At 42.4% G+C, this 12,510-nt stretch overlaps 1 protein-coding gene across 1 annotated transcript; it reads right to left on the bottom strand.

The window, feature by feature from the left end:
- Positions 1 to 2,095: 2,095 nt before the first annotated feature.
- Positions 2,096 to 10,124, bottom strand: shha (sonic hedgehog signaling molecule a). The gene is made up of 4 exons (XM_062441645.1): positions 10,096 to 10,124; positions 9,366 to 9,672; positions 4,817 to 5,078; positions 2,096 to 2,778 (listed from the first exon to the last, which is right to left on the bottom strand). Exons 2-4 carry the CDS (start codon positions 9,663 to 9,665, stop codon positions 2,096 to 2,098), a joined length of 1,245 nt encoding a protein of 414 aa, XP_062297629.1. The 5' UTR covers positions 9,666 to 9,672; positions 10,096 to 10,124.
- Positions 10,125 to 12,510: the final 2,386 nt, after the last annotated feature.

A 12,510-nucleotide genomic window follows, 5' to 3' on the forward strand; every position in this document is an offset into this window, starting at 1 on the left:
TAATTTTGTACTAGTGCTCCTAATTAACCCTGTGTTGTTTAATTATGTAATCTATCATATAGAGGTGAATCACATTTAGACAAAGTGAGCCTATAGTCACCAAAATCCCAAATATACATGTATTTCTTACCTGGTTCACATACAGAAGCGGCTGCTCCTCTGTGCTTGTGAGTTGTTAGATTTCATATAAAAGTATTCACAGCACAGTATTCCTTTTTTTTCTTCAACCAGCAGTACCGCTGATACGCCACGTGGTGTCGCCCTTGTATAGCGTACAAACATAGCTACTGGGGGAAAGTGATGCTGTAATCAATTTAAGACTACCAATACCACATCACATCTCAAAGAGGACAAAAAAATACATCAGTGCAACGTCACTAATGTGTGACGTTGCACTGACATGCTCTCAGTTCCTAAGAAAATATTGTAGGATTATGGTGATTTCTACAGACTAATACATGTTTTAATGAGCTGCGATTAATACAATTTCTGTATTTCTTTGTTTTTGGACGTTAAAGAGGATCTGACCCCAACCAGCAGACACCGGAAAGCAGATTTAGAGCCAACAAACACACTTCTGTTTAATTTGTCTGCATGTTAGAAGTTATTTGCGGAGGGCAAACCTCGTTAAATTTGACATGGGCTCTCAACATTTCGCAAGCATGCAATAGGTTTTTCAAAGCTCAATATTCTCCATTTTGTAGAAGCTGCCAACCAAGGCGGAATGGTTTATTAGCTCTTCCAAAAGAAACTCATTCAATGACCTTAAAAATCATCCTTATACACTGATTATAACCATTGCTTCATTGCCCAAAAATGAATATTCAGTTCGTTTATAAAGGATAATTGTGCCAAATGGGAAAATAACTTTACAAGTGATAACTGATTTATACACTGATTATGTGTTCCAGGACCGCATTTAAGATCCTAATTGGGCGTAAAAATGTCTCATAATGTGGTTTAAATGTTCCTCTTTGTGTTTCCTGTGAAGCTCAGTCAGACAAAGACATGTAACAACTGCAAGTTTGAAGATGTTCTTTATCTCATTTTGTAATAAACATATAAATAATAAACTCTAGACATTTTTTGACACATCGCCCTGTTATGAAAGTTAATTGGTATGGTCTGGCTATATAGACTATCCAAACTGTGCATCTGCCGCATGTCATTTCTATAAAACTATCTCCCTATTACAAAATATGAAAAGAAAAATACATTTTAGTACATGTACAGGAGTTACTTATTAATTTATTTAACGAAACTTTCAGTACTACTTTAACTGTTACTGAATTGTCAGAATCTGCATTTTTAATATTTTTCTCAGAAGAAAACAGAAAAGTAGAAACACAAACAAAAAAGGGAAAAAAAGCAGAGAATGCAGACATGAGGCAGAATATCTGTCCCTCTCCGACAACTTAAACCAACAGTTTCCAAAATAATAAAATTCTTAAACCAAGCAGTACAAGATTTTTCCAATACTTTCCCAACTACTGTATTTAAATTAAAATATATTCTCATATCTTACACTATTTCAAATAACGAAATGTGATTCGGTAGCGATCTGTCAAAATCTAATTTACAATTCTGTGTATAAAAATATAATTTATGGATCCCCACGAAGTTTGTTCTCCCCAAAATATAACAGTCAGTTGCACATATATGCACATATGAACATTACAACCTGTCAAAGTTAGCTCCTTTCTACATGGTCTTTTCTCTTTGCGCGTTTTTTCTCTCTTTTTCATTTTTTCATTTTTTTTTGTCATTTTTTCATTCTTTTTTTGCATTTGAGATATACAAAAATAGATTATGCACAATTTGCTGCTCACACCCTCTCAGAATCCATTTGTGTGACAGACAGCAGCGAGTTCACGTGAGAATAAATTATTCAAAGAGAAACTTTTTAAGGCTCCGTTCATTCTTTGAAAGGGGACACATCATAGAAAAGTCACTGAAATAAATATCCCAACTCCACTGGGGCCTTGTCTCGTTTGTTCGTTTTAATTATTATTATTATTTTATTTCTTTTTTTTAATCTATTGAATAGTTCGTGTGTCCTACATTTAAGTCTCACTCTGCTCCTGTAGTAGAGGTTTCAACTCGAGTATACTGACATCCCAAGTGGATGGATCGAGTGGCTGTCCAAGAGCCATGTTCCTAATTGATAAAGGATCTTGGAGTACCAGTGCACTCCGTCGTTCTGTGCACTGACTTGTGGCTGGGAACTGAAAAGCAACGAGGACACCCAGTGGGCGAGCCTGACAGGTGCCAGGGCCCAGTGCGCCAGGTCGTGGTCTTCAATCACTGCGTAACAGGACGCAAGGACCTGGTCCACCACAACGGTCCCCTGGACGGTCACCGGCGCAAACGAGCCCTCGTGTTCCTCCGTGTAAATCCGTTTTACGGTCACAGGCTCGAGTCGAATTCGCTCGTCGTCAGAGACGAACACCTTTTGCCCAGGTTGGACTTCGCTCGCGAAGATCGCCGACCTCCTCTCGTCCATGTCAGTGGAGTTGTGGGCGACGAAGAGGAGGTGCGCCGCGGTGAGGACGATTTTCTGTCCGGCGTCGGTTTCGATCACATAGAAGAGCCTCCTGGTCGTCGAGTCTTGGTCTATGAACATGATGAAATCAGTGTAAATCGGGTTTCCATCGTCATCTGCTGCCAGGACTTTGTCGCCGGTTTGGAGGTCTTTAACCGCCTTCGTGGATCCATCCTGCAGGGTGACTGAAGAGGAGCCTGGGAAGCAACCACCAGTTTTTGCTGCCACTGAGTTTTCTGTTGAAATAAAACATTATCTCGTTACATTACTGAAGTTTAGGCAACACATTTTTTTACAACCCCAAAATGTTTATTAAGCATCCATAGTGGCACCCTAAACTTATTTTAAAACATCTTAAATACTCCTAACATTTTCTAAATCAACAATACTTAAAACTTTTAGTACTTTTGAAAAGAAAAAAGAAAGAATCACACCTGCTTTCATTACAGTTCGGGACCACCGTCCTATTCAAAAGACCATTCAAGAACCCCCCCTTTTCTGCGCGTATGTGTATTTTTTTTTTCCTTCCTCCACATCTTGGTGGGCTATATGCATTTTGCATAATGATGCCTGTCGGCTCCTCCATGCCAAATGCGTATTGGCTTGGCCCAAGTTGTCTGAGACGAGAAAACTGAAAGCCTTGGCTCATCTATTCTTAATTAAAAAACCCAATAAAGAGCAGCCATTGTTATTCTAAATCAGCTTGTGGATCGAGCTACTCTCGGTAAAGAACACTTACGCCTTTCCCAGCTACTCTTCCCATATTTACTCAGGTGCAGAAACCTCTATGTGACAATTCACACAAATAGGCGACTCACAACTACTATTTACCCAGTGGAGCCACTTTTCCAAGCCTCTCGAGTTGTAGATTTGAATTTAAATGAGGGTCCGGACTCTTAAATGCTTTCTGTTGTGCAACATCAATGTCCCTCTTTCTACCACCTCTCCCTGCTTTGTTGTCAGTCTTGATGACAATAATTTTGGCCTTGGTGGAGCTCTTCACATACCAGTCTCTAGGATCACACTGTCCTGCACACAGAAAAAGGGGGTTTCCTACTCAGAATTTGGGGCTTTTAATCTTCTTTTAAGATTCCCGAGCATGAAATAAGGTGACAACTGAAAACCAGATTTACCCCCAAATCCCTTTAGTAAAGTCGCATGACCCCTAATGACACATCGGCCTGGCCCATAGTGTGATCTAAAAAAGTGTGTGTTGAATGATAAATAAGGGATTTATCAATTAAAAAAGAGCCATGGCTCATCAATCAGTGTGAAGAAATATTTTCCAAACCCAATAGGTGTCCTTAGCTTAGTGAAGGCCTCAATTTTAGAAGATTTAAGCCAAAAATAACACATAAAGAAGGTTTTTAAATACAAACTTTGATAGCAAAGCTAAGCTAAATATTTTTAAAAAATTGAAAAAAGTTGAACGTTCTTACGTTTTCTCGTATATGGCCAAATACAAACTGTTCCCCAAATTTAAAACTAACAACATAACTTAAAGAACCTTATTTTGGTTTCTGCTCATGTACAAATATCCAGAGAACAATAATGATGTTTGCTGTTTTAGGTCACATCTAGAAGCCTTGTTAGATTATGGTCGTGGTTCCCACCAGGAAACAGTGTGGGGCGATGTAAGATCAAGAAATATGCTGCATGGGAAATGCTCATATCGCCACAGGCTGGGATGTGCCCATACACCATTCATAGAAAAACACATCTACAATTTCACAATGCAAACAAAATCATTACTCTCACTCTTTTTCACTCCAGTTAAGCTTAAGAGAAAGATTTTAGTAGTTAGTTGTTTTGATTAATCATTAATTGATTGCTAATAATAGCAAAGTGTTGATGCGTAAATTTGGCAAAACCTGTATTTTTTTCATTACGTTTTCTTGACGAGATTTAGACACTTTTTATGAATTTAACAGTTTCAAGCTTAGTTCCCCACAGACTACATGTTGCAAACAACTGATCACTGGAAGCAGGTTATTTAGACCCTTGGTTTTTATCGTCAACTTGATTGATATCTGAGGTCCTCACAGCACGCCTGCAAAATAATCTAGTTGTCCCCTTCTCATAGCTGATAAAACTGCTTTTTGCATGAACTTATGTTAGAGATAAAACATCGCGGCAGCTTCCCCGAGCTGCACCTGCGCTTCTTGATGATTACAATCGCACCTGATGGGGAAAATGTGCACTGGTGATAGATTTTCTCCTGTGCTCACGCATCACAGAACAATTGAGTGGTTTCCCTCTCTCCCTGCAGCATACCTGCTTTCACAGAGCAGTGGATGTGGGCTTTCGATTCATAGTAGACCCAGTCGAATCCGGCTTCCACCGCTAGCCTGGAAAGAGTGCCGTATTTGCTCTTGTCTCTGTCCGAGGTGGTGATGTCCACTGCTCTGCCCTCGTAGTGAAGCGACTCCTCGAAGTGGTGTCCGTCCTCGTCCCAGCCCTCGGTGACCCGCAGCTTCACCCCGGGCCACTGGTTCATCACCGAGATGGCCAGCGAGTTCAGCTTGTCTTTACATCTCTGAGGGAAGGAGGAATGAATCAGTTTGTTACTTGTTGTGTTATACGGCATATTGGGTGCTTTAAGTCATATAAGCTGTCCAAGAGAAGTGCAGGAAAGCTTCTCTTAGATTGGCACAATTTATTTTACCAAAAAGAGCAGGTGCCCCTAACTGACTTAATACATACATCTCATATTTTGCCCAGAGAACGATTGGACCACATGCGCCACACATGATGTTTTATCTCCTTTTGAAAGATTCCTAGTATGCTTGTTTAATCTCTGCTGAGTCCATTAAATCGTAATGACAATTAGAGATCGATTTGGACTCGCCGAGGCCTCCTCTACACCTTTCCACTCCCCCGCCCCCCACCTGACGCTCCTGATTCTTTCAAGCTGAGGAACTGAACTGCAGAGGTGGCCGAGTAGCTCTGATCCTGAATGTGAGCTTGCATTTCTCAGTGTGAGCAGCAGCGTCAGAGGGCATATCTCGGATAAGAAAGCTGCTGATGAAATATTGATAAGGCAGCGCATTCGCTTCACTGGCCTATAACATATGGGGCTTCGGTCTTGGAAAGGTGCGAGCATCGTCCCTTTCTATCAAAAAGTGTTGCATTGAGCACAACATGCATTGCATTATGAATTCATGAGTTTGTAGCTATTAGGCCAAGAAATGACCGACTCCTTTGTTGGTTGCAAGTTGTCTGTTTTCTTTAAATAAATAATTGATATGCAGATGATATGAAGATGATCTCCAAGAGCAGCTGCTGCCTTAAAATATCTGGAGTTTGTCTTATAAATAAATCGTCGCATGCACCCCAACCTCTCCGCGCTCTCTCAATGAAGATGCTTGGCCTTCTCCAAGACAACTATTCTCAACACTCAACCAATATGTCAAATAAAACATCACAAAGAGTCTTTTCAGTCCAAACGCTGAGGGAAACTTTCATTATTCTTCTCCTGCAAAGTCTTGGAAACGTGACATGCCTCCTTAAGTCGAGGTGTTTTGCCTGCTGACTGACAGACTTGTGAAATATCCAAGGATGGTTATGGGTACACAGAGAAACGTCTCTCTCTCTCTCTCTCTCTCTCTCTCTCTCTCTCTCTCTCTCTCTCTCTCTCTCTCTCTCTCTCTCTCTCTCTCTCTCTCTCTTTCTCTCTCTCTCTCTGTCTCTGTCTCTGTCTCTCTGTCTCGCTGTGTGTGCGTGTGCGCGCGCGCGTGTGTGTGAGACCTACTGTCTTCCCCCCTTATGGAAAGCCTATGTGTCCTAAAGCAAGAATGTTCACACAGGCCCAAGAACTCGTACAACAAAAAAGGGCTTCTATATATATCAGTCGCTGATTTATGAGGATATCACACTTGTAGAATGTGATGAATACAAAACATCCCTCCCCAAAAAAACCTCCCACACTCTGAGTGGGATTGTCGGAGTCAAGAGCCGTAAAGCTTAACCTATTTATTAATTCATTAGGTCGTGTGCCGCAAATCAAGCCAAATTCTGCTCAGCCACCGTGAAGCCCAGCAGGGCGCCCCGGACCGGCGCTTTGTGCTCGGGGTAAAGTTGTTCAACAGCCTCCCTCTTAATCTTTTCACAAATTATTTGGTTAGAGGAAACACTTATCAGCTACCTGTCAGTGCAAACAAGCCGCCAGCTCATCTCTTTTCCGACTCGTTTGCACTGTGGGCAGAGACTGCAGTGTCCCAACAGTGCTACACTGCAAAAAAAAATCCACTTTAAAAGCAATTCAATCCAGTATTGGAGCTTTGTCTTTTTTTTCTTCAGTGTAAAACATCTACCAATCGGGCTGCCATAGCTGTGCTTGTTTAAAAAAGGAAAATGACTTTACTTTCATTTCCTTGTCACAAGATCTACCCAACACCTTTATATTCCTTTACAGGTAGTGCCTAGAATTTTATTTTAACATGTAAAACTTCATTATAGATACGTGGAATTAGGAGTTTGAGAACACATGGAGCTTCACCTTTTCTATTGGGTACAATGCAACTCATTCAACTCACAAATATGTCTTTAACACTAAATATGGCGCTATAATTTGTGGAGAAGATGGACTTTTTTGCAGCTCAGCCTCCAGAGTGGAACCCTTGTTCATATCAGGCCCTTTACCCTTAAGAAACACCATCTGTGAATGTGTGTAAAAACGCCTCTTTTGGCAACTCTCCCCAGAGTGAGATGTGGCTTAATAGTTGAGGGAGGTGGTGATTCAAACGCTCCTTCAAATCAGACTTGAGTTTACCAGGCTTTCCTAGACTGCAGTGAATTAATTCATTGATTAGTTCATTTATTGCACATACTCCAGGAAGCTACTGCAGGCACGTGCCTCATTTCATGTATAAATGTAACTTCTGTTGTCAAAGATAACAAGGAAAGTCCACTACATTATTGCGTAAAAACCCGTGCGTAAAATACCACCGGATTCATGCGTAAAGCCGTAGAACAGCGAAAGAATCGTTGGCACAGCGTTAATCCCCATGTGATCATGCTTATGCCACTGGCAGAGTAGTCTACAAAACAGCAACAACCACAGTCTTTTAGATGCATGTATTTCAATGTCATGTACGATGAGTACAAGCTCACCTGTTTTAGTTACTATGGCCTCCCGCTGACCAAAGGTCATAAGTTCAAATTGCGTTTCAGGCCCAGCGAGGGGTGCTTAACAGCCCTTTCATGTACATTTCACACAGTTGTTATGTTATCTGTAAACGCTAGGATACCGAATGGAAAACGGATGAAGAAGCAGAAGCTAGAACCACTGGCCTTATTTAAAATAAATCTGTAAAACAGGAGAACAAACTCCCAATCATTGCTAATAACAGGCCCCAAAATTTGGCAAACCTATGCCAAAAATGCCCCATACAACCCCCCTTTGTCTGAGGGACTCTCGCCTTGTGTGTATGATTTGATATAGACCTGTAAACACAGCAGTTTATACAGCAGGTGGTGCGTTTTACTGACATTGGAAGCTTTGCATGCAGATGTTATTCTATATTCTTGTAAATGAATAAAATAACAGTAAAAACGAAACTATTCTTATTTTTCCGCGAGTCTGTGGAAGACTGACTCGAGCATACGTGAGGGGTCCCTGAACCTCACTTCGGGCATCACACCACCACGCGACTGTAGTTTCATGATGTCTGTGTCTGAGAACCTATAGGTGTATCACAGAGGAGATGTGGGGAGGGCTGAGAGGGACGCCGGGACCGCACGCACAGTGAATATTTCATCGGAGCTCGTGCTCATACATGGTGCGAGGCACGGGTTCAGGGACTCCGGCGCGCGCCTGGCTTCATCACCAGCAGCACCACCACCATCACCACCGGCATTTTATTATTACTGAGCCAATATCACCCAAGCGCTTTTAATAATTCACCAGCATCTAAGTGCTAAAAGTCATGCTGAAGAGACGCGGCATCCTGCAGCCTGGAGAGAAATCAAGCCATCTCTGCGATGTATTGTGAGGCTCGTTTTATATGTACAGAACGAGTTATGAGCTTTGATAACTAACTACCTACATGAGCATGGAGTATTATTTTGAAAAAAAGATGTCATCTTCCATGCATTTGCATTTGTGTAGCGCACCATCACTCATGTGCGCCCTGCTCTTATACATGATCGAGTCCCACCCATTAATGAAGTCCTGAACACTCTCAAAGAAATATCACTATTTCCATGCACTGATGCACACCATGCGAAAGGCTAAATTACAGCAGCCTGTGCGAGAAAATGTCTGAATGAGCCACGCCATGCCTGAATAAGCCCGGCTGTTTGAAGCGGTGCGCATCTCCAGCTCTCTGTATGCGCTGGAATAAAGAAAATGCGCTTAAAAGCAGCTATAATATAACGCGTAAATAGGCAACACATTCTGGATGTCTTCATAAAATGTAAGTTAATGTGAATGTGCGCGTGTAAGACAGCAAATAGAGCCTCACATAGATACAAATATAGATATGAGGAGAAGGGCACATTAATATTTTAAATACACTGTCACAATCATGAAGGCCGAGTGTCCTGACTGTCCGCCTGCACATCACTTCTCCAGCTGGATTTCTACATTTGCTTCAAGCCTGCAGCTTTTTTTTTTTTTTTAAAGAAAAACTCCCATGCTGGTGCATAAAGCGCATCTGCTTTTACAGTGAAGTTAAAAGGTTCAGTGTGAAGAGTTCAGCAGCCGGTAAAACAGACTCCACTTAAGGTGCGCAATCAGTCTGACAGGGAGGTTGTTGCAGTGCGCAGTGATGGTGCGTTAGGAGACGGGCAGTGGGGGAAAAAGGTTATTCTGTCTCCTTACCTGAGTCATTAGCCTGTCGGCACCAGTGTTCTCCTCATCCTTGAATATGATGTCTGTGTTATAATTGGGAGTCAGTTCTTTAAATCGCTCGGAGTTTCTTGTGATCTTGCCTTCGTATCTGCCACTTGCCCCGAGGGTCTTCTCCGCCACGTTGGGGATGAACTGCTTGTACGCAAGAGGTGTCAGCTTCTTCGGGTGTCTTCTCCTGCCGTAGCCCCTGCCCGGTCCGCATCCCATCCCAGAGGACACCAAGGACAAGCAGATGAGACCGACCAATACGATTCTGGTCCAGAGCAGCATTTTTGTCCTTTAAGATCTCAAACGAGTCGCCGCTGCTATCTCTACCGTCTGCCTCTCCCGGCTCTCGCAATGCCCTTGTCTCCTCCTCTACTTCGCCTTCGCCTGGTCTCTACCGTGGCAGGTGCGGAAATGAACGCCTCAGACAAATGGTAATAACGGGGCACATCGAAGGAGGGTTAAAAAAAAGTAGCGAGGGAATTAAAAGCCACGGGATCTCTAGTCGAGCTGCAGCCGCTTGTGTGAGGCGACCGCTTTTACTGCTTTGTATTATAGCACCGATCTATAGCAGGGGAGGGACTTGATTGGCTCGCCTAGACAAACCCTCCTGATGTTATCCCACAAAAAAATCTTAAAAGATTTCTTCCACCTGAGGGTTAGCCTGTGTCGTGGGGAGGAGGGGCTGTTCCATGGGAAAACATCAATTATAAACCGTCTTTTTTTTTTCACCCTCCCATTTTCCAGATTTCACAGGGAAGGCAGGACAGACAGGGGCACTTGCACAGTGCTGGGCTAAAATCTGAAACTATAGTTAGGTGAAGTGATTTCAGTGTGTGCGGTAACTGGAGTGCGCCTGGAACAACTTTCCGCACAGATTGCATTTCCCAGAGGAATAGAACTGCGCACGCCTGTGCATGATGCTTTTGCAGTGACCCTGTACTTAGCAAATAAATAAATAAGCATATTACACAGTTCACTTACTGTCTAGTTTAGCAGATTGGTGGATTTGAATGCTGAATGGATTTTAACCCTGTTTCTCCTCTAAAACAACCAAATAACACCATGGCCACGCACGAAAGTTATTTTGGAGATGTTTCAAACAATTTAAATCACAGTCTAAAGAAATCTGAGCAAATATAACACAGTTTACCTTTAGGTTTGACATTACGCAAACTCATGTAACTCTGTCATAGTTAAAGAAACTTTGTCAAAGTGCACTGATATCTGTGCAGTGCCCACCCTGCGCCCTCGTTGCGCCCTCTCTATTTGTGCGTCAAAGCATGCGTTTTATTCTTTTAACGGTTATTTCCCCCTTCAAAAGTCTAAATCTATTTAAGTACATATTCTAACCATTTTGAAGATGATTCCTTAATAAAGATAATAGCAATGGGGCAGACTTTCAAAACATTAGTGTTTGAGGCTTCAGAAAGCGTTTTCCAGGCCTATAGTCTTAACGGAAGCAGTGTATTTGTGCGTAAAATGTACTGTGTGCCAGTGTTAAGGGCCAAGAATCAACCACAGGTTATCCAGATTAGGGCTTGGTATGGTATTCACTGGCCTATGTAAGTGGCCAAAGTATGTTTACTGCATATAACTGTAACTTTCTCTTGTACTCTCTCCTTTAATGGAGTAGGAGGGCTGGGGAGAGTTCCTCCCTCACATCATGGCAGCACTTCTGTCATTAAGACTCTACTTACAGAAGTATCTGGTTTAAAAAGCTTACATTTCAACCACCAACATCCTTGGGTTGTTTTTCAGCCATACACGTGTTTATATACTGCTGTGATTAAAGCCAATTAGGACATGTTTTGGTGCTGGTGTGTGTTGGTTGCACATGAAACACTTCTAAATCCACATTTAAGGTATATTAGCGAAGACAAAAACAGATATATAAAAGGTTTCAGGAAGGAAAATGATTTGTGTGATAACAATCCAACTGTTAGAGTAATTACAGGAAGAGGGGCTGTTTTGGGGCAACTTAAGCTCTCATCACACTGACAGTGTGGCACAGGTGCTCTGAAGTGTGAGGACAGATATGCCAGCCTTTGGTGTGGCTTCAGTCTCATTAAACCTCACTCTGGCTGACCTCCAGTCTGGTGTTCACTGTCTGTGCCAGGCTTGTGGCACTGTGAGACTACCTGCCGCTCACTGAGACCATGAACATCAAGTCTTGGCCAAAAGATGGCTGGTGCACTTGGCAAGCCACTGTGTAACCCTGACCAGGTTACCCGACTACTACTGATAGCTTTCAGTCTACATGTCACTGAATTCCCTCTGTTTTTGCCATACGTCATGGAGATTCTCAAGACGTCTTCTTCAGACACATTTCAGCAGCTGTGTCTGCAGAGGTGCTGTTCAAACACTGAGCTGACAGCGGCTGTGGTGCCCTGAGGGACACCAGAGGCACTGTTTGGCCCCAGGTCAGTCTTGGTTCAGGTGTCACAGCTCTGAGATAAAACCTGGCATGCCACACAAACACCTCAAAACCACAGAGAGGGGAAAACATGAGGCAGGAAGAGTCCTCAGAGGTCTCAGTCCACGCAAAGGATGCAGGGTGTACACACAATAATAATCACCATCATCTTCATAATCATAATTGACTGTAAAAAGCTTCTTATAAATGAACTTAGAGACAAAATGTGATGGTACATGGAATTAATAATGTAGAAATTGTGATAAATAATGCATCCTAAAGAGCAAGGTGTGCTGATGTGACAGACCGAATTTGAACTTCAGTTTCTCCTACCGAGGAAACCAGGCATTTATCAGCCAGATCTGGGGCAAATAGCCTTTGCAAACATTACACTTCATTGTTTGGTTTTGGCCTCCTTCAGTGCCAGGTGGGTGGAGTTTGCAGCTATAGGCAATTGAAATCACAGCAGACAGTTTAGACAATTAATCAAAGTATCTAAGCTCAATTTAGTATATGTAAAACGTATCTTATGCTGTCTAAACAAACCCAAACACCTGAGAGCAAACACAAAACAATACTTGGAATACCTGCTTATACGTGTTCAGGACTTACACAGGGTTACTCCTGTTCATGCTGAGGTGCAAACACTCAGTCATACAGTGAACACACAGGCAAGAATAACATATTCGCGCACCTATGGACAATTTAGACTTT

Source organism: Scomber scombrus, chromosome 20, assembly GCF_963691925.1.
Source record: "Scomber scombrus chromosome 20, fScoSco1.1, whole genome shotgun sequence".
NCBI classification, from domain to species: Eukaryota; Metazoa; Chordata; class Actinopteri; order Scombriformes; family Scombridae; genus Scomber; species Scomber scombrus.

Bases quoted from the DNA above. Each gene is read 5' to 3' on its own strand.
- shha (XM_062441645.1), bottom strand. From the start codon at position 9,665: ATGCTGCTCTGGACCAGAATCGTATTGGTCGGTCTCATCTGCTTGTCC. The intron at 5,079-9,365 runs GTAAGGAGACAG...TCCTTCCCTCAG, and splicing joins CCGACAGGCTAATGACTCAG to AGATGTAAAGACAAGCTGAA. The intron at 2,779-4,816 runs GTATGCTGCAGG...TTATTTCAACAG, and splicing joins CCACTGCTCTGTGAAAGCAG to AAAACTCAGTGGCAGCAAAA.